Raw genomic sequence first — 22,231 nt, 5'->3', positions numbered from 1 at the left:
GTATATGATCTTCAGTATGATTATGTTATGTACATTGACTCTTCAGTATGATCTCAGTATGATCATGTCCATTGACTTTTCAGTATGATCTCAGTATGATCATGTCCATTGACTCTTCAGTATGAGTAAATCATTGAAGCATTCAATTCATTTATCAGGTAATGTAAGGAAAACTTTCACTTATGCGTACATTAATATCTAAGATTAAATCATTGCTTTTCCCATCTAAATAGTTTGAAGAAAACATCCTCACTGACATTACACTATATAGATTGACACTTATATCCATATTAATCTTCATATCATAAAATGGCCAAAATAGCTGCTCACATTTGAGGGAAAAGACTGAAGAACAATTAGATAATACACCATGTGTATAAAAATCATGCGAAAATCAACAACAAGAAAACAGGTTTACAAAATGTACAGATTTATTTTCTTTATAAATAATAATATGGACAAAAACAAATAAACAACAAAAAACTGATTGTGTTGGACACAATGTAATAAAATCTCTCTAGAAATACCAAAACATCTTAAATAACAGCATTGACAGAATTCTAACTCTGCGTCCGTCTAATATTTTTGCAGTTGCAGAGTTTAAAACACAGAGACATGTTTATGGCATTATACAGGTATATCCTGAATAACACTTTTCTTTGTAAGTGTAATGTGTTGTTATGCTTTAGCGATAAGTCAAATAATGTGACAATTTAGTATTATGTTTCTTCATTGAAATGTGAAATATAAGAAGTCTTTTCCGCTCATTTAACTACCTAGGTAATTTGTTATCTTATTAGGAAGTGCGCTCGTGTCTAGATTTGGCAAGCTTCCAATTAAACATGATATATACTATAACTTTTAGCAAAAGTGTTATATCATATATTTAGCTTCAAAATTAATTTTTTTATGAATAAATAAATGTAAGCCACATGGCCATGACGATTTATTTCAGAAGCCATTATTTAATTGATGCCTCAGTGGTTCTTCCCTCAGTAGTACAAGTGCCTTGGTGTGGTAAAAATTTGTCCCAATTTGACATCGGGACCCTAAGTTACCAGGTAACATGATACTACATGTGTAAACTTTTTACACTTTGTATAAAAAGGTGAACTGAGACAGCAACACACATATACTCCAGAATAATCTGGAACAGATTCTCTGTAGTGTGTATGCCTGTTTTGCGGGCATTCTCATATATAAAATGGGCAAGCGAAAAATCTGGACGCCAATAATCTGGAAAACTCACAATCTGGAGGGATATGTCAGGAACCAAATTTGATAATAAAATATTTATGTAAGTAGATGGAATTCCATAGTCCAGAAAAAATGTAATCTGGACATTTTGGGCTTAGGGGTGTATCCATACTATCCATTACTTAGGACAATGTTTAACTTTTTACACTGTAACACATTTTTAGTACTGGTATTTACGATCTTTAAGGTTTTAACGCAGTTAAATGTTCTCCTAAACTTTCTGTTATTAATTGTATAACATTTAAGGTTAGAAGCAAGACCATCTAGGACCATCTGTTGTAAAATTTCTCTTCAATAGATATGTTCTGTAAACTTTTTATGATTTTGTCCTCATTCCAAAAGATAGTGACAAAAATTAATTTGTTCTTGTAATAATGTTTACAAAAGTAACCAAATATGGTGACATCCATAAATATCAGAAATACAAAAATAAGTGCAAGACATAACATACCCTACCTCCCTGTGACATCCGAAGGGAACATAAATCAAGTAAGTGACATGACAGGACCTCATAGACATTGGTAACACGTACTTGTCTCTCACTTTATTTACTACAGAACGAAATCAGTAAGATGTATTAATTTCTCACCATCTGATGATTCCAAAGTCTCAGTGGAAACCTATTGTATCTGGTATGTTTTCTGTGTTGGACATATAATGATAATATGCTGAACAAAAATAGTGGAAAAACAAAGCGGTGAATGAATTAAACAGTTTTACCCTCAAGTTTATGGCACCAAAACTAACATTGTGTTTATAGAAAAAAAATGTCTGTCTATCAATGCAATTTATAATTACAAACATGGAAATAGTGGTAGAATTTTGTAATAGATTTTTTCTATCTTTATTTTTTGGTACGTTACAAGTCCCTGTGGTCACGCCATACTTTTACAAGCGAACACAAATCATTATTTGATATTAATTTGAATAATATTTTCATGTGATTCATGCAGTCAGGTTTAAGACAGTAGAGTTCTCTAGTGTAATATGTATCCTATGACCCATACTCATGACTGCCATTTAACACATAAACTCTCCACATATCTCCATGCAGTTCCATGAACTCCTCCCTACTTAGAAGCAGAGGGGATTTTAAGGAATTGTGCATAGATAATGATATTATTTTAAGATGCTCCATTGCTGACAAATGGTATTTTTTCTCTTCAAAAAAAAAAAAGGAGCAGACCAATTAGTATTTATCTTAAGTTACAAATGATGTAAATCAAGGCAATGTAGTTACATGTGCAGCAAAATTGTGTCACCATTGATAAATACTAGTAAAGGGACATAACTCTCTAAAATAATACAATACATGGAATTTCATTGACATTTGTTGGTAAATCTCATAGGGCAAATATTTAATCAATTTGAATAGAATCTTATCAGATTTATAAATATATTTTCTATCATTAAGGATCTGCACATACCATACATACTCATATTTTTCTCAAAAGGCAAGATTATCAAATCTAGAGCAATTTTCGACTGAAACACTTATAAAATTATTTTCCCTAGCTATTAGGATTAAAATTAGAATAAAATTAAGAATCATTAATGACATAATAATAGTAGGAGTTATTAAGTTTTTAATAACAAGAACTACACATAATGATGTGTCTTGCCCATACTATGGCTGCCATTACCTTTTTCTTACCAGTATTATATTATGTGCTTGTGGTACATCTTGTATAAATATAATGAATTATTAAAATTTGGAGTGTCAAAAAATGAAGTGTGAAATGGAGTTCCTTTTACTGATTGCAGCACCAGGAATTTCAAGATTCTGAATGCATCAAAATAGGGATGGACTATTCCAAGTTTGGTGAATAACGTTTCTAAATAAATGCAGCGACCGCAGATACCATATGGTCTTATTATCACACTTTAACCATTGGCAAGACAAAAACCAATGTAAAGAAATTTATACACTAATAGACGTTTTCTGTGTGCTAAACTGAGCTTATATGAGAAAGTGATCACAAATAACAATTAAATCTCCTAATTAATGACACTATATTGACAAATCGACCTGTAAATGCATTAGTCAAACTAAGTCTAGAATCATACCACTCAACCTCTCATGGCACTTGCTATTTGCACTCATCCAATATAAAAAACGCCTCCTGGTAACAATTATGTAAATTATTTTGTTTCATTACGGGGGTTTCAAGATACCAAATAGAGGTAGGTAAAGCATGATTTACTGTTGATGAGTCCCACCTTCAGGTGATTGTGAAAAATCACATGAAAATATGACATCATTATCATTAGGATGTGGGAAAAAATATCAATGTCAAATCATAATTCAGTTGTATCAATTTGGTATCATGAAATTGATGCATTATAAGAGTTAAAAATCATATGAACACAATTTTTTAATGCACATTCTATTGCATCCTCACCTTCCACACACTTGCAAGACATATCACAGGTGGCTGTCACAATATATGGGTTTAGGGTTGAGTTGCTTTATGACCATATTACCCTTCAACATCATATATTGTGACAGGCCCCTGTGGGACATAGTTAACATACTTCAAACTTTCACTACTGTACATAACAATGATAGAAAAAATCTTCCAACAAATAAAAGCATGATGAAATGTTCAATATACAAAATACTGTATGTTTTTAAGCATGAAGCAATGTCAGATCTTAAAAATTTAATGCAGATTTGATTTTAATGTGTAAGTACATATCAAATTAATTTGCATACCCATTTTAACCTGTAAATGCCATCTTGAGATCTAGGTTTTAATTACCTCATTGACTGCTAGGTTTACACACAGTGAATGACTTTTCTCCTTTTCTCCAGGATGTTGAACATGTTTCAGTTTTTGATAACCTACATCCATTGATGAAATCTTCACCAGAAATGAAATTATAATCATCAATCATATCATCTCACCAAAATTGAAACTTTTGTTCTCAGATTTTATGCTGCATCACATCAATGATATCCAACATGGCCAGAATACCAGGAATCTACCAATAACGTTGCAGATAAGGTACTATTTATACCACTATCTGAGGAGATTGGGTCTCATCCAGAGCATTGACAACCTCAATATTGGCACTTTGCTGAACTGAGTACAACATGTCATATTTTGTTATGCGCAGAATCTATCCCCGTTATGCTGCCTCCTGTGACCCGTCGCCATGGTCACCGTCTGCCCCTGCGGTCTGATGTATGTAGACCTGTTGTTGTCCCCCGGCTAACTGTTGGATCTGGTACACCTGCTATTAACACAAAATTATAAACATTTATACCTTCATACATGTAATTAATTACATCAGCAACAGTATCATTTTTTGCTATGTTGAGTTCTTAAAATTTCCAAATGAATTTCCTACAAAATCCTTTCAAAATATCTCAAATACAACTAAAATTTATGTCAAATATACATGTAGATTCTGTGGATTTTCTTCACAAAGAGAATTGTTAGAAATTGATAATGATGTATACTGAATCTTTGCAAAAAAATGATCAGTTTTATAATTTTCTTGTGAACAATGCCATTTTTCAGAACTGACAAAGTCTTTCAAATCTGTATACTATCTTTTTTTTTTTAAAGTATGTGGAAGCAAATTATATATATTTGTACCAATTTCAATATTGAAAGATGGTACTATTCAACTTCAGCAGAGTTACTTCCCATATCTACTGGTTAATGAGATGAGAAATATGTGACCAAACTGTGATTATTCAGGTTGTAAGAGATGAGATGAGAAATACTTACTTGAGAACCAAACTATGATTGGTCAGATTGTAAGAGATGAGATGAGAAATACTTACTTGAGAACCAAACTGTGATTGGTCAGGTTGTAAGAGATGAGAAATACTTACTTGAGAACCAAACTGATTGGTCTGGTTGTAAGAGATGAGATGAGAAATACTTACTTGAGAACCAAACTGTGATTGGTCAGATTGTAAGAGATGAGATGAGAAATACTTACTTGAGAACCAAACTGTGATTGGTCAGATTGTAAGAGATGAGATGAGAAATACTTACTTGAGAACCAAACTGTGATTGGTCAGGTTGTAAGAGATGAGATGAGAAATACTTACTTGAGAACCAAACTGTGATTGGTCAGGTTGTAAGAGATGAGAAATACTTACTTGAGAACCAAACTGTGATTGGTCAGATTGTAAGAGATGAGATGAGAAATACTTACTTGAGAACCAAACTGTGATTGGTCAGGTTGTAAGAGATGAGATGAGAAATACTTACTTGAGAACCAAACTGTGATTGGATGATAAATACTTACTTGAGAACCAAACTGTGATTGGTCAGATTGTAAGATGAGATAGAAATACTTACTTGAGAACCAAACTGTGATTGGTCAGGTTGTAAGAGATGAGATGATGAGAAATACTTACTTGAGAACCAAACTGTGATTGGTCAGATTGTAAGAATGAGATGAGAAATACTTACTTGAGAACCAAACTGTGATTGGATGATAAATACTTACTTGAGAACCAAACTGTGATTGGATGATAAATACTTACTGAGAACCAAACTGTGATTGGTCAGATTGTAAGAGATGAAGAGAAATATTACTTGAGACCAAACTGTGATTGGATGATAAATACTTACTTGAGAACCAAATGGGTCGGTTGTAAGAGATGAGAAATACTTACTTGAGAACCAAACTGTGATTGGTCTGGTTGTAAGAGATGAGATGAGAAATACTTACTTGAGAACAAACTGTGATTGGTCTGGTTGTAAGAGATGAGATGAGAAATACTTACTTGAGAACCAAACTGTGATTGGTCAAAGAGATGAGATGAGAAATACTTACTTGAGAACCAAACTGTAATTGGTCAGGTTGTAAGAGATGAGAAATACTTACTTGAGAACCAAACTGTGATTGGTCTGGTTGGGAGATAGTCTGGACATTTTGGACGGCTGGCTGGGGTGTCTGCTGAATGATGATTGGTTGATTCGTTTGTTTACCCTGGAGCTGCATCTGTATGGCCTGTAACTGCTGGGGAGTCAGCTGTATCTGTAACCAAATCAAAACAAAATTCAGTCTGAGGAAATATTACAATATCTTTACTTTTTGAAGTAAAGGGCACAATTGATCTTATGCCAATTCATTTTTCTGTATTTTGCAGAAATGTTGAACTTTGTTTGCAAAACGTACAGACACATTAAATTGTCAGATTAAGCGGTTACTGAAGTACAACATAGTTACTGTTACTACATTTTAGTGGATCCACACTGTCATGGTATCCAAGAGGACCTATAACTTACCGGTATATTCTGTACTTCTCCTGAGGCGGTGATCACCTGTTGGTAGACTTGTGTCTGCTGTTGTGCTGCCTGTGGCAGCTGGACTTGCTGCATCGTCTGTTGTGCTGGGGCAGCAGCAGTAGAAGTTGGCACCTGGACTTGCTGGACTTGTTGAACCTGTTGGGTTGGGGCCTGAATCTGTATAACTTGTGGCTGAGGCTGTAAAAATAAATTACAAATAAGTACATAAATGGATAATACCAACGTGAGAACCTAAATGTCATATTGTTAAGGATTGTTTTGGTTAAAATTCGATGAGGCTGTAAAAATAAATTACATAAACCTGTAAGTACACAAATGGATAATACCAATGAGCGAAATTGAATGTCATATTTTTGTTTACAGTTTACTTACTAAATTTAGTAGTCAGGGTTATTTAGAACATATCCAGCTTTGGAAGTAAGCAGGATTAACCATAGATATACTGACAGCCTCCATTAACTGCCTGTCAAATGCTCCATCTAAGTTTTTATCTGACAACCCAAGGTTAAGGGCCAGTATCAGAATGTCTGTCCCGGGTAATACTTACTGTGCTGCTGACCACTGTAGCCCCTTGTAATGCTGCTCCTTGTAGTGCACTCTGGGCCTGAACTTGACCTCCCTGTACTTGGAACTGCTGTTGTAAAATCTGATTTCCTGGAGTTAAGAGAGATCAAGTATTTAAATATTTGGAATTTATATTCAGTCACCCTTGCAATTCAAGAATAATTTAGATTCTAGACACTATTCGTGAGTATTTGATTGCTACATGTATAATGTGCAATTCAAAATGTATAAGAAACCCGCATTATAATAATTTACATGAGTGTGCTAAAATTGAATCAAACATGGAAAAAACGCAAATAAAATTCTAAATCAAGAGATAAAATTTATCATGCCATAGGCTATTAAATAATTCAGAAAAAATGCATCAAAGAGATTTTTTTGTCCCATGACAAATCAGACAGGTAAGGAACAATACAAGATATGTCAGCAGACATTAAACATTATACATGTGTACACCTTTACCTGGGAGCTGGATCTGTGTGACCTGTGGTTGCTGTTGTACAACTGTTGCTGCCTGGACTTGCGTCGTTTGTTGTTGCTGTTGTACTTGTTGCTGTGCTTGTTGTTGCTGTGGTTGTTGTGCTTGTGTCTGTTGTTGTTGTGCCTGTGGTTGGGCCTGCGTTTGTTGCTGTTGTTGTTGCTGTTGCTGAGCCTGTTGTTGTGCCAGCTGTAGGTAATATTGGATCTGGTCCGACAGCCCGGACGATGACCTGCCACTCTCCTCCTGTAAGTTTAATTTACACATAATCACGAAGTTGTTTCCCATACTTCATGGATTAAACATTGAAAATTTCCTCAAACACTGATAATTTGTGTCTTGATTTTCATTGTGTAATCCATGAAGTAAGGGAGGTAAATATAAAGTTCTTTTTACTATGCATTCATAAAATCATCATCCCTGACGACCCATTTAGGCTCTTCTAAATCAAGGACTAGACCAGTCCATTATGGAATTTCAGGGGTGAATGACTTAAATAGCTAGATTAACTTTGAATCAGCTATTCTAGGGAATGAAATCCAATATGAAAAGAATGAACTTTCAATGCAAAATTAGCAAAACCACATGGCAGAAACCACATGGCAGTGATGTGATAAAAGTCTTTTTTTTTTTTTTCATAATCTTTTGCCACAAATTTTATTAAATATCTGTTAAAAAAATTGATATGTTACCGGCCGTTTAGTTGGTTTTAGTTCATCTCTTGGAACAATATCAATCAGGAAATCAAACTGGTCAAATTTGGTAATCGCCATGGCAATGTCATTTCTCTGTAAAATGAATGGACAAATACATATCAAATACTTTGTAATAAACTTGATGGGAAGTGGTACAATATATATACAGACAAATACCGATTTTAATATTTCTTATTTCATGAATATATAACGCATATTTTTGTTTTAATGAAAAAACTTTAGTATCATTTACTAAGAAAATGAATTTTTATCATCAAGTGAAGGAACATTTACCATTAAAATTGAACTTCAAATATTTGCTCATTGATTTGTAAAGTATGGTATATACATATGCAGTTTTTAATAAAACATATTCTGATATTGCACTAAAATTAAATTAAATTTGCATCATACAAAATGCATGAAAACATCATTAGTCACCTGAAGAGTCCTTCTCTTGTTGTCCTCAGTGTGTATCCAGGCACGTAGTGACAGTTCACTGATAAATATTTCTGCTGCCTTGGCAAAAAGTACAGGGGCTTCAGCACTGATCATCTGTTACAGTAGAAGGGAGGTAACTCACAAAAAAAACTAAGGCAAAAAGTAGCTAAATCTGAATTAGTTGTAGTAATCATAGTATCAATATTAATCAATGTTAGAAGCTTTCCTTTTGTTTTGCAGCTTCTTTGGTTCCTTTTGATGTTAACTCATTTGTGGTTTCAGTATAAATAAATTTAAACGTGGTCATTAATCGTACACCCATCTCTCATTATTTGCTACAGATTATTACATATATATGGGAGCTTGACTTACCTTAACATCCTCATCAAGCTTCATAATCTTTTTGATACGTGCTAGAGGGAGTTCTTGTTGTTTGAAATCATCCTGTAAAGAAGCACAGATAAAGTTCAAATAAAATGAGTTATCTCCCCTTATGCTTTTGTACTCAAGGTAAAAAAACATATATATAGTACAATGTATTTTCTTTTCTCTTTTCTTTTTCATATATCATTATACATGTTACAATGTAAGTCCTGCTAGGAACAAAAAGAAAGGGATATTTTAAGACATTTGATATACTTGGCATTTAGCATTAGAGCGTATTACAGATTTGTTCAGTTCTATATATATATAGTTTTCTACTATTGAACTTCGAATCCCATCAAATTGGCATTTATATGAAGGAAAATTTATTTTTAGGATGTGAATTCTCTAAATAAAATTAATGATTCATCAATTTAGAGAAAAGCCATTTAAAACATTAAAGATGCTCCATCGACGAGAGGACATAAATGATATTCATCATTTGAACAATAATTGGCGTTTAATCGTGTATGTATATGTCTAATTAACACAAAAAATAATATAAAATAATTTCTTTTGCCTTTTGTGCGTGAGCAATCATTCTATATAGGATATAGTGGCACAGATTTTTTTCGGGATGCAATTAATTATTTTTCATAGTTTTAACTTAAAGTAAAATTAGAAGCTCAAACTTTTCAATGGTGGTAAGGGTGTAAATTAAGTAACTTTTGTAACTGAAGAAAAATACTAAATGGTCTGCTGTTGTTTTTGATAGTGAAACAATACTTTTTGTCGGCGGTGGAGCATATTTAACTCTTCTTGGATTTTTGCCTATGACTATCTTACTACTCATACCATTTTTAAATTACGGATGTCTTGCATAGCTTTTGGCCAGAACTGTGCCAGCATCTGGGCAGCTTCTCCACTGACGGCCACTGCCCCGCCACCTGGAGACTGGCTCGAGGGTGTTGGAAATGTCGGCTCGACAGACATCTCCCTTCAAACGACAATAAAAAATCCATCAATTTAGGTAAAAATTAAGATGTGACAAAATTTTAGCAGTACTATATATCTAAAATTAGATAATTATATAATCATCTGATCATATAATGTACATCTCCATAAACTGTTCCCTCAGATTCATATAAAAGTACATTTAGCTTCACAAAGTGGACATTTTACTATTAAAAACATAAAGTGAAAAAGAATGAAACAGACTGACAGTGATTTAAAACATGCCCCATGTATTATGATACTACATACATTCAAACCATAATTTGAATCAAAATAAATAAATCAAAAACAAGTACAAATCCATCTTTCTGATATACACTGCAGGCTAACTCCCGGTATAATTATAATGTTCACCCTAGCTAGTTCTTCATAATAGGTAATCATAAGTGAAAAAGTAACATGTCCATGTGATGATTAATATTAAAAAAGAACACAACTATAAAACAGTTTTTTTCCGCCCTAGCGCATTCTTCTGTGGTTTGAATTCACATATATATATATAGGCCTGTATAACCTTCATGTATAAATTGCGACTAAATGATATGAAACAGGAAGATATTTTAATTTTCATAATTCAACGTCATTTCCTCAAGACAAAATATTAGACAGACACTGTCACATCATTAATCAGAATCCTGACTATTAGATGAAATTTTATTTAGTATCTACTGAACTTCTGAAGGGAAGAATTCAATGAAAAACCAATGTTGGGTAATCATACATTAAAATGTAATGTTCATTTAATATCTACATGTTCTTTGTAAACCTGTGTAAAAATATAGTCTACATGTTAACAAACATCAAATTTTAATATTTGCTTGAAAGTCTATATCAAGTCTCAAGATTTAATATGCCAATATTGTTTTCTTAAAGTAATTAGGCCTACTAAAATGACACATAATTATATAACTAACGTTACATGTTATAATGAGCTTGGAATATATTAGCTAATGGATAATTTCTTCTCCAGTCAGATGAAGCATTCCCAATAATGATTTTAATATGCTTGAAGGGAAGAATGATCGTAGGTAAGATGACATTTACGCTAATTATTTCAGATGCGTTTTACTGCAAAAAGTACTGCACGAGGCAGTTACTTCAGAGGACCTAATATGGCGACCTATCAGGCTCTACATCCTGCTTTTACATCGCCAAGATCCTTGGGCTCTTTCCATCTTATGCTTATTTACAAATGAGAAATCGGTGCACCCTGTCTCTTGTTAGACATGTGCGAATTGTAAAATAGTTTTCATTCAGGACTAACTGACGAATGAAACGATGTTCTTGAGACATCGGACCAATAAATTGGTCAGGAATCTACACCCAATCAACAGATCACTACTGACCTACCCACCAATGAGAACAAAGAACAGCAGCGGATCACCCCAGTGCGGGAAAGTCCAACACACCTGTGCCAAACAAACAAACATGCTTATCTACACACAAAACACCGTTCTGCTAAGTGCTGAATATATCATTTACTTACCAACTTTCTTGTTTTCGAAATAAAATCAAGGGAAGAGAATATGGCGCTTATTCGTTCAATAATGTTTGACCTATTTATTTTTTAGCCTATGCGCATGCGTTAAGTCGAAGATGTCTTTCCGGTAGGAAGTTTCCGGACAGAAAGCAAAACAGAGAACACTGAGAAAATGCAGGTAAATTATGTCCCTGTCGCATTGAATGCCGTAAATAGCAAACAACATACATATCTAACCATTTTGAAAATTGTATTCATTTGTCGCAATATAAGATCATCCAGGTTAAATTTACTCGCTATATTTTGTTATTTTGATCCGGCTGCTGGTTTTGATAGAACATTATCTCCCCCTTGCCGCTTACATGACCACACAGTCAGTGGCCTTCTGTAAAGCAGGAGACCAAGAGAAAGCTTCGTCAGTAGAATTTTAAAATATGTTAATGAAAATGGGTTTACAATTTTGGTTCTTTTGAACCTCTACATGCCGTCACTCTTATTAATTACGTTTTAACAAAGGGGAGATAATCTAGTGTAAAGTGAGGGTACCCCAATTCTGACAGTACCCTGTACATTTTCCAGATTGTGACAGTTTTCAATAAAATGAATCATAACGTTGTGAGAGTGAATTTCAATAAAATACCGTAAAACCCGTATAACTCGAACAGCAGGGGACCAGATCAATAGTTAAACAATACAGGGTATTCGACTCATCCGAGGTTGGTCACGATTGATCATTGACAGTCAAAATGTTTGATCTCAGACTATGACAAACAATGCATGTCATAAGTTGAAAAAAAAAGTTTTACATAAGATGAGTGTTTGAAAATGCTGATTGAAAGTACATCAAATGTCATTCACAGCAGAATAAGCGATCGTCATCTAGACTAGGTCAAGGAACAATGCATCATATTGGTTAAAAGCAGACAAACGATACCTATGCCTACCTTGTAAAAGCATTTTAAGTTGAAATTACGAAATAAAATACACAGTGTATACGGGAAAAGATATGAAAAGCTCTGATTCTGATAAAATCAAACATGGGCCAGTGTGATTTAAACAGAGAATTCCGCTTATTTGAATAAAGCATTTTCCTGAAGAAAATATTCAAATAACTGGAGTATTCGAATAGGCAGAGATGGCGCTTTGCACCTCTGTTTGACCCCCCTACATATGAACAGGCAATATCATTTCCTTTAACATTACGTCGTGTCAGTCAGGGATCAATCTAGCTCTGATTTATTACCATTTGAATTCCCCTCTGGCCTAAAATTCCCCTGAAGATTTAATAATTCCCCATTTGAAGCTAAAAAATGACCGTTTTTGTAACACAATTTCCCCTGTGACTTATTTTGTTGAGATTTCGTTTGCAAATTTCTTCATATTTACCATACATCTACTGCATATTTTATGATTAACTAAAAATTTTCGTTATTGAACTGAAAATCTTGCTTTACTAAATCTAAAAATAAAATAAATAGTTTTACAGTACTTTTTTGTCAAAATGAACATAATTTTGGACCAAAATAAGAAGATTCAAATTCTCCTATATTTTGCCAAACTTTTTCCCTATTTTGAAAAAGGGTAGTTTCCCCCCAAACCTAGATTGATCCTTGTGTCTGTACAGTAAGCAAAATGACATCCGATAAGTAATTGACTGAACTGCAGTGGACACTCATATTTATAATATGGAGTATATATAAACACAATGTACTTGCAGACAGCCTGTGGTCATCCTCGATACTCCAGGGGTTCCACAAATACGATCTCTTATACACCCCTGGACTATCTCATAGTAAAACTGGAGTCAACAGAACAGGTAATTTTATCCTTTGATGCATCAGAAGAGCCGTACTGTAGAATGGGACATGATAATTGACTGTGTGGCTTTGATGTTGGGCATCGCTCTGTCTGTAGTCTTCAAAGGAAATGTTTGCAGGCCTGTTATTGGTTCATAATTTTCCTCTGAGCTGCCTTCAGTTTTACTATGAGATAGTCCAGGGGAGTAGAGATCGTAAGTGATCGGAACCCCTGGAGTTTTGTGGATGCCTGAGGAAGACCTTATCCATTCCAGAACAGTTAGGCACCGTGATCCACCCTTTTATAGTGCTTGCTCGGAAGACTCGATCAACACATGTACAACCAAAGTTTGGGTATATTCCACTATTTCCTTGGCTTTGGCTACTGTTGTAACAGAAAAGACGTATTTGTCACGCTTCCAATTCAGAAATATGTTACACTATGGTTACACTATAATAAAGAGGTATTTAATATACAGTTGAAAAACTATGATGAATATTAACAGGTTAACTAATAGGAGAGATTGACGGTGATAATTAAAATAAAATTATAAGGATAGATCCTGTCCTACAAAAGAAAAGGGAGCTCAATTATTGGAACATCCAATTACAGTGTCGGTGACAGATCTGGGGTTCGAAAGCCAGTTTGGCCATGACATATTTCCCTCAAGAAATGGCATTCAAATACATGTATATACACTGCTGTCCAAAAGTTCTGTTACATATGTTAAAATTTTCTGACAATTTATCTCGGAGAAAACTCTCAAAAAATAAATTAATGAGTTACAGAAAATAAATAAGTTCATAAACAATATCCTGATGCCTGCATTAACAAGGTTTACATATTGTTTGGGAGTAGTTCAGTTCCACACACCCCTGACACCTGCTACCAAAGTAAACATTAAGTTTCAATGTCTTACCAGCATATTTCTGATATTAAAGTTTCACTTATTTTAGGGAGTAGGTACGATCCAACTCCCACCCTCTCCCCTATCACAATTTTGCTGCTGGTGATTTGAAACAGTTACACATGATGTGATATATGTATATAATGTATATGTATATGTTTACAGAAGGAAGAAAAACAGTTGGAGCTTGCTCTAGATGCACTTATACAGAGAGTACAAGATCTGAAAAACTCACTCTCTGCTTTTCTAGCCAAGTTGGAAAATGAATACCAAACAATGAGCTGGTAATTAATATAAATATATATTCATAAATTGTGAAAATCAAACTAGTTATAGGTCATTTCTGATTGAAATCATGTGCTTAGAGTCATGGCTCTGCCTCCGCTTTCTCATTTTTAAGAACCATTGAAAAAATGATTGAAAAGATGTTCAACTTACATGTGTGTTCTTCTTCGTTTAATTAGCCTATAAGTGGTGCATTCTGTATATTTTGGCAGTTACATGTCTTTTACCACAAAAACTACATTAACATTATAGGACATATTGTACATATATTTCTGTTAACTGCAGCTCTTTTTGAAACTATTGACTGAAATTTAAAAGAAAAAAAAAAACAAATGAAGAAAAAAGTAATGCCAAAAAAACTCGATAAGATGGCAAATCTTGATCAATATCTTTCTTTTTCTTAAAGAGTGCAAAAGAGGAAGTTTAAAGGGACAATTCAATCTAAGAGAACATTAGAATTTGTACATATATCGAAAAAAAAAACCATTTCTAATGGAAATTAGATCAGTCGGTTTTACTGTGATATGCCAGAAAAGCCCACTGTAGTGAAATATGTGTGAAATGTTGTGCGCCATTATATATTGTGGTGAACATCTTGTATGCCGAACCTTGTCTCTTGCTCGTAGAGTAATGCTACTTTTGTCTAGAACTGCTCAAATCGCTCTGACAGTAGTGTGTTTACCTTATTATGTAAATTGTCTTGCCTAAAAATCATTTCATCACCTCCTCAGTGGTTATGTAGTTCATTTGTTTAACGTGCATGATTTTGGCTCGGGTATGGGTACAGCGTACATATTGTACCTGCTTAATCGTATTGATCAACGATTTGCAATGACAACGATATCAATTAAAATACTAAACAATGACGTGGAATTTGTCAATATTTTATGTTATATGTTTCATAAGAAATGTAGAACAATATATTTATGCCATTTTTTGCCTCTTGATTATGTATAAGAATTAGCCTGAGTGAATTGTCCCTTTAAGAAAATAGGCCAGAAATATACTATGTGTTATTTTTTGTTGGTAGGCCGTCAGTGCTGGATAACTTTGCCCTGTTGTCTGGGCAGCTTAACTCCCTAGGGAAGCTGCTGAAAAGTGAAAAGGTGCCAGCCTTACGGAATCAGATTCTGCTTCCCTTAGCTCTCTCCCCTGAAAGGGACCAAGAACTTGAGGTTTGTTAACAAGTAACCACGACAATTACACTATCATGTTAACTGTACATCAATCTAAGCTTTTAAATTAACACAGTATTAGGGTAATAATATGTATTTTAAACCTAGATAAAAAAAACCAAACATTTTATTGATAATGTTATAAAGGTATAATGCTAAAAAGAAATCTGTATAAATTATACTAATCTGTATAAATTATACTAATTATACTAAATACTATTAATAGTGGAATTACTTGTGGAAATTTTCGCTTGTTTTGCCTTATTTCATACAATCTCCACACAAAAAACATACATGCAGAAACTTTGGTAAATGTCTGAAATGTGCAAATTCTGACATGTGAATAATTAGAATAAGTGTGTGCAGTCAGTATCTTTCAAAGTCAAAGTCAATTTTGAAAATCTTTAATTTGAAAGTGAAATAAGTTCTTTGAAACCATAAATTGTTTTCAGAAACTCACAGAAAGAAGAGTTTTTGCATTCAACCATGAAGTTGTTCCTGACTACTTGCGTACCAAGCCAGAACCTGATGTAGAAAAAAAGATCCAAGAATCAACAGCTAAAGCCACCATGAATACACCTGATGTTGCTCAGGTAAAGAAATGTCTCTGTAGAGAATTCATATAAGCCATAAACTTACCTGATGTCTCTCAGGTAAAGAAATGTTTCTGTAGAGAATTCATATAAGCCACCATAAACTTACCTGATGTCACTCAGGTAAAGTAATGTCTCTGTAGATAATTCATATACGTCACCATAAACTTACCTGATGTCACTCAGGTAAAGTAATGTCTCTGTAGACTTCTTATAAGTCACCATAAACTTACCTGATGTCACTCAGGTAAAGTAATGTCTCTGTACAGAATTCATATAAGCCACCATAAACTTACCTGATGTCACTCAGGTAAAGAATGTCCTGTATCATATAAGCCACCATAAACTTACCTGATGTCACTCAGGTAAAGTAATGTCTCTGTAGACTTCATATAAGCCACCATAAACTTACCTGATGTCACTCAGGTAAAGTAATGTCTCTGTAGACTTCATATAAGCCACCATAAACTTACCTGATGTCACTCAGGTAAAGTAATGTCTCTGTAGACTTCATATAAGCCACCATAAACTTACCTGATGTCACTCAGGTAAAGTAATGTCTCTGTAGACTTCATATAAGCCACCATAAACTTACCTGATGTTGCTCAGGTAAAGTAATGTCTCTGTAGACTTCATATAAGCCACCATAAACTTACCTGATGTCACTCAGGTAAAGTAATGTCTCTGTAGACTTCATATAAGCCACCATAAACTTACCTGATGTCACTCAGGTAAAGTAATGTCTCTTTAGATTTCATGTAAGCCACCATATACTTACCTGATGTCGCTCAGGTAAAGTAATGTCTCTGTAGACTTCATAAAAGCCACCATAAACTTACCTGATGTCGCTCAGGTAAATTAATGTCTATATAGCTAGAGCCACCATACATACACCAGACGTTCAGGTAAATTATCATCCACATAGACATGATGTTGTTCAATGTAAAAGTCATTGTATTATTAGACTATTCCTTAAATGCACCGAAGTGTTCACTTTACAGGTACTTTATAAATGGAGGATCTTACATGAGTGACTATGTGATATGGAATTTATCAAAGGCGTTCAATAATTTGATATGCCACGAGCCTTTAGGCAAGTGGCATATCAAGTTATTTAACGCCATTGATAAATTTCATATCACATAGTCACGAGTGTAAGATTCTATTTATTACATAACTTTTATTAATAGAAATATAAACAAAACTTTAAATTTTGTCTCTATATAAAAAAGGAGAAATCCAGCTCGGATGTGACATTTTTAGCCCACCATCATCAGATGGTGGTTTATTCAAATCGCCCTGTGTCCGTGGTCCGTCGTCCGCCGTCCGTCGTCCGTCCGTAAACAATGCTTGTTATCACTATTTCTTAAAAACTGCTGCAGGGATTTTGTTCAAACTTCACATGGAGGGTCCCCTTGGTCCATATTTGTGCCATTCAGATTTTGAGGCTAATCGGAAAAACAAGATGGCCGCCAGGCAGCCATCTTTGATTTTGGCAGTTGAAGTTTGTTATCAATATTTCTTGAGAACTGCTGAAGGGATTTTGTTCAAACTTCACATGAAAGTTACCCTTCGTCCCTATTTGTGCCATACAGATTTTTAGGCTGATCGGAAAAAACAAGATGGCCGCCAGGCAGCCATCTTTGATTTTGACAGTTGAAGTTTGTTATCAATATTTCTTGAGAACTGCTGAAGGGATTTTGTTCAAACTTCACATGAAAGTTACCCTTCGTCCCTAGTTGTGCCATACAGATTTTTAGGCTGATCGGAAAAACAAGATGGCCGCCAGGCAGCCATCTTTGATTTTGACAGTTGAAGTTTGTTATCGATATTTCTTGAGAGAACTACTGAAGGGATTTTGTTCAAACTTCACATGGAGGTTCCCCTTGGTCCCTAGTTGTGCCATACAGATTGTCAAGCTGATCGGAAAAACAAGATAACGCCAGGCAGCCATCTTTGATATTGGCAGTTGAAGTTTGTTATCGATATTTCTTGAGAACTACTGAAGGAATTTTGTTCAAACTTCACATGGAGGTTACCCTTGGTCCCTATTTGTGCCATACAGATTTTGAGGCTGATAGGAAAAACAAGATGGCCGCCAGGCGGCTATCTTGGATTTTGATAGTTAAGGTTTGATATCCCTATTTCTCAAAAAGTGCTGAAGGGATCTTTCTCAAATTTAATATGTAGGTTCCCCTAGGGCCCTTGTTGTGCATATTGCATTTTTGGACCAATCGGTGAACAAGATGGCCGCCAGGCCGCCATCTTGGATTTTGATAGTTAAAGTTTGTTATGGCTATTTCTCAGATAGTACTGAAGGGATCTGTCTCAAATTTCATATGTAGGTTCCCCTAGGGACCTAGTTGTGCATATTGCATTTTGGGACCGATCGGTCAACAAGATGGCCGCCAGGCAGCCATCTTGGATTTTGTTATTCATAGTTTGTTATCGCTATTTCTCAGATAGTACTGAAGGGATCTGTCTCAAAATTCATATGTAGGTTCCCCTAGGGCCCTAGTTGTGCATATTGTGATTTGGGACCGATTGATCAACAAGATGGCCACCAAGGAGTCATCTTGGATTTTGATAGTTGAATTTTGTTACCGCTATTTCTCAAAAGGTACTGAAGCGATCTGTCTCAAATTTTATATGTAATATGTTTGAAAAAGTTTAAAAAGTAGAGAAAAGATCCATCTTTCCTTTGTCAGATATAGATCATTCTTTGGTGGGCGCCAAGATCCCTCTTTGATCTCTTGTTGCCTACTGAAACAATCATGCGATGTCATACAGATATTATGACGTCAAATCCATATGTGACCTCATAATAGTGTTATTACACATATGTCTTACGTTAATTATGTGATAAATACACATCATCCTCAATACATGTGGACAAGGAAAAAGGTCACCTTCTATACATCAGGCTCCAGGATCATGAAAGAATTTGAGACCATTCATTAATGACATAACTTTCTGTATTGTCATCTTTGATTGGCTAAATATTAACTACAGTTTTGGACTTCAGAATGTTTCAAGATCCTGAGGCTTGATGTTAAATTAAAGCATGATTAAGAAAATTTATAAAAATGCTGACTTAATTGTTATCAGTTGCGAATAATGTTTAAAAGAGAGGTTTGATCATTATGCATTGTCATTGTAGAAACAGCTGAATGCCATGAACAAAGTGACCAGTAATATACTAGACATCATCAACTTACATCGGGATGACATGGAGAGTGATGCTAGTAAGTGCTTCAGAAACAGATTCATAATTTAAGTTAAATGTGCCCTAACTTAATCTAATGAAAACCTTCATGATTAATGAATTAAGGTTGGGAAGTCATTGAAATGAACAGACAACAAATGATTCCATAAAAGCATAAGTTATAACACAAAATTTATGTAATACAAAATTCTTGTATTTTATGCCTTATGTATGTTTAGATGGCAGCAAACCTGTAGAAATCACTTTACAATTACTAATAACACAGTAAAAATGTGATATTAAAACGTAGACGACAACTTGGCTTCATGGTATAACCGACTATGTGTTCATTTCACTCTAAATGGGTATTGATTTTTGGCAGTACTGCCAAAATCATACTGCCAAAATCATTTTCAGCTTTTATTTGTACTTGTAAGATGAATTCTCAAGATGCTGGTAATATTTGGTGGTGAATAAAATTGTAAAGGCTCTTCTTGATTCATGAGTATGAAAATTACGGCAAATATAACTTCAGTAAACTTTTCTATTCCACTGTAAAATTTCAACACTTATTTGGGAATATAATGTATGAGGCACGGGGACCTGGCACGAAAATTTTTAACCAACAGTATACATATATATATGTTATAGTATCAAGGGTATGAACTCAGCGGTCGAGAAAAACGGACCTATTTTTTTAAAACTGTGATTATTTTAATAAATGGGTTCTATACAACATTGACTGATATCTTACCTTAAAGAGAAATAATTTATCTTTCCATTGAGTGCTTGATGAACAAAATTGGCCAAGTATTGACGAAGTTATGGCTTGATATATTGGGAAATTTACGAAAAATATGCTAGGTAGACATTTCCCTGTCCGGTCAAAATGTCGTCTCTGCTCTAATGGGTACATCAAAAGCCAAGCCAAAATCACAAAATCTACGCTTGTGGTGGTAAACAGTACCCATAATTGTGTTCATCCAAAATCTCCTTTAGAGGTGTCATGACCCGTACTTTGTAGAAACTCCATTAAAACATCGTGTAGCTCACTTACTTCAACCGTCACTGCCATGTTCATTTTCATTGTTAGTTTAAAAAAATCGTACCAGGTCCCTGTGGTATGAGGTATCATGTTCTGAACAAATGGGTAATTACTGTTACGTTGGTTTATGGACATGGATAGCTTTTGGATGCTGTCAAATGAATGTTGGTACAATGTATCTATTTACTGTAGTAAATCATGTACAGGTATATATGTAGGAAACATACAATATATTTGGGGAAAATTTGCTTAAAAATGTTTGATTTATTTTTGCAGATCAGAAGTCCAGTTTGGCTCAGACTTCCTCCATGTCAGATACCAATTCCCTCATTGCTCTCACCATGTTTGGTAAGGGACTGAAATCACTGAGGCGCGACTCAAGTCAATCACAGCCAAGCATTCAACAACAAACACAGCAACCAAAGACCCAAGGTAAGTATGTCACTGTGGTCGAATATTAAAAAAAATAGGTAGTTTGATTTCACTCTTCCAATTATTCTCATAACACAAAGATTCACTTGATATACCTTTAGAAGTTTACTTATATTTCTTTTTAATTGTGAAACAAATTATTTATCTTCTTTTGTCCAAAGGTGAATTTTACAATCCCAATTTTATTTATCGGGAACTTATGAATGTTTATTTTGAAATATATCAAGGTGTTCATGGAATAAGTTTATACTCCTAATGGTACATTGTATTATTAGAAACGGGTGAATATCCATATCTAAATACACTAAGGGAGATTACTCTGTCTGGTTTGTTCCAGTTAACACAGGGAAAGCTCCTAGTGCAATTAAAACCAACATAAAGGCAGCTGCTGGCACACATCCATACCAAAGACCTTGACCTTCAACAGTGAGGCTTTCTGGAATAAATCAGTGTAATTACCTAAGAAACATTGACTGAGAATTTTTCAAGTTTTGTTGTAGACCTCAATGTAGAAAACAAGGAATGTTAAATGTCTCCCCCTATTTGTCATGGACTATCTACTGATTCAGAGGAATTGAACAAGAAGAAAAGAAAAACAAAACATTTTTATTGTAAAACACAGGCATCAGGGGACTTAAAATGTTCTAATATTTTGTCATTTCATTCAAGGTAGTCAGATGTATGAGAAAGTAAGGTCATGATTTTAATATCATTTAGGGTACAGCCTAGTACTGTTGTCACATTCACAGTGTATCTGCTGTTCATATATCTGGTTTGAAATCCTGCATTAGAGAAATAAGCAAAGAAAAATAGTCAAATATCAGTATTTGTTCAATAGAAATTGGAGATCACTGATGTTGAAAACTTCACCTACTTTAATATTTGGTATCATTAAATTGAATACATTCATATGTCCAGGGATATACATGTATAATGTATCTTATAGAAAATCAAATCTCTGATATTTCACATATCTGTCATGTTACAAAAATCAGTTTCTTTTAAGATAAATGGAAAAGGTTACCTGGTATTGCAGAAAATAATTTTCAAGAATGAATGGTGACATGTTTATGTGTGTAGAGAGGAAATAAATGATTTAGAGAGTGTGTTTTGATAACAATTGAGTTGTCACAAGTGTGGAATAAATGATTGGTTATGCAAGTTGTGTACATTGTGTATTTGAATGCCCATTTTTTCCAGAAAAAAAATCAACTTACATTG

General features: G+C 34.3%; 2 protein-coding genes across 6 annotated transcripts in view; one reads left to right on the top strand and one right to left on the bottom strand.

The window, feature by feature from the left end:
* LOC138325109 (nuclear transcription factor Y subunit gamma-like) overlaps positions 1 to 11,675 on the bottom strand; it is a 22,320-nt gene extending 10,645 nt beyond the window's left edge. Inside the window, exons 1-10 of one of the 4 annotated variants that reach the window (XM_069270544.1) lie at positions 11,578 to 11,675; positions 9,933 to 10,074; positions 9,087 to 9,158; positions 8,715 to 8,828; positions 8,271 to 8,366; positions 7,563 to 7,824; positions 7,084 to 7,190; positions 6,516 to 6,713; positions 6,112 to 6,264; positions 2,827 to 4,497 (exon numbers count right to left, since the gene is read on the bottom strand). In XM_069270544.1, the coding sequence (XP_069126645.1) occupies positions 4,390 to 4,497; positions 6,112 to 6,264; positions 6,516 to 6,713; positions 7,084 to 7,190; positions 7,563 to 7,824; positions 8,271 to 8,366; positions 8,715 to 8,828; positions 9,087 to 9,158; positions 9,933 to 10,070 (1,248 nt within the window). In that variant the 5' untranslated portion in view covers positions 10,071 to 10,074; positions 11,578 to 11,675 and the 3' untranslated portion in view covers positions 2,827 to 4,389. The other 3 variants (XM_069270545.1, XM_069270542.1, XM_069270543.1) reach the window with 3 other exon arrangements.
* On the top strand, positions 11,612 to 22,231 carry LOC138325111 (mediator of RNA polymerase II transcription subunit 8-B-like). 2 transcript variants are annotated; one of them, XM_069270548.1, is made up of 7 exons: positions 11,612 to 11,749; positions 14,441 to 14,559; positions 15,591 to 15,735; positions 16,188 to 16,328; positions 19,489 to 19,573; positions 20,855 to 21,010; positions 21,348 to 22,231. In XM_069270548.1, exons 1-7 carry the CDS (start codon positions 11,744 to 11,746, stop codon positions 21,425 to 21,427), a joined length of 732 nt encoding a protein of 243 aa, XP_069126649.1. In that variant the 5' UTR covers positions 11,612 to 11,743; the 3' UTR covers positions 21,428 to 22,231. The 2 variants fall into 2 exon arrangements, with proteins under 2 accessions (XP_069126649.1, XP_069126648.1); XM_069270547.1 differs by lacking the exon at positions 11,612 to 11,749 and adding an exon at positions 13,583 to 13,721.

This window comes from Argopecten irradians, chromosome 6, assembly GCF_041381155.1.
Source record: "Argopecten irradians isolate NY chromosome 6, Ai_NY, whole genome shotgun sequence".
NCBI lineage: Eukaryota > Metazoa > Mollusca > Bivalvia > Pectinida > Pectinidae > Argopecten > Argopecten irradians.
Note: the sequence above shows the minus strand (reverse complement) of the source record. Positions and strands in the feature narration are given on the sequence as shown.

Coding starts and splice junctions, on each gene's coding strand:
- LOC138325111 (XM_069270547.1), top strand. CDS start 13,614: ATGCCTGAGGAAGACCTTATCCATTCCAGAACAGTTAGGCACCGTGAT. Junction 13,722..14,440: donor CATGTACAACCAAAGTTTGG/GTATATTCCACT, acceptor ATATGTTTACAG/AAGGAAGAAAAACAGTTGGA. Junction 16,329..19,488: donor ATACACCTGATGTTGCTCAG/GTAAAGAAATGT, acceptor TTGTCATTGTAG/AAACAGCTGAATGCCATGAA.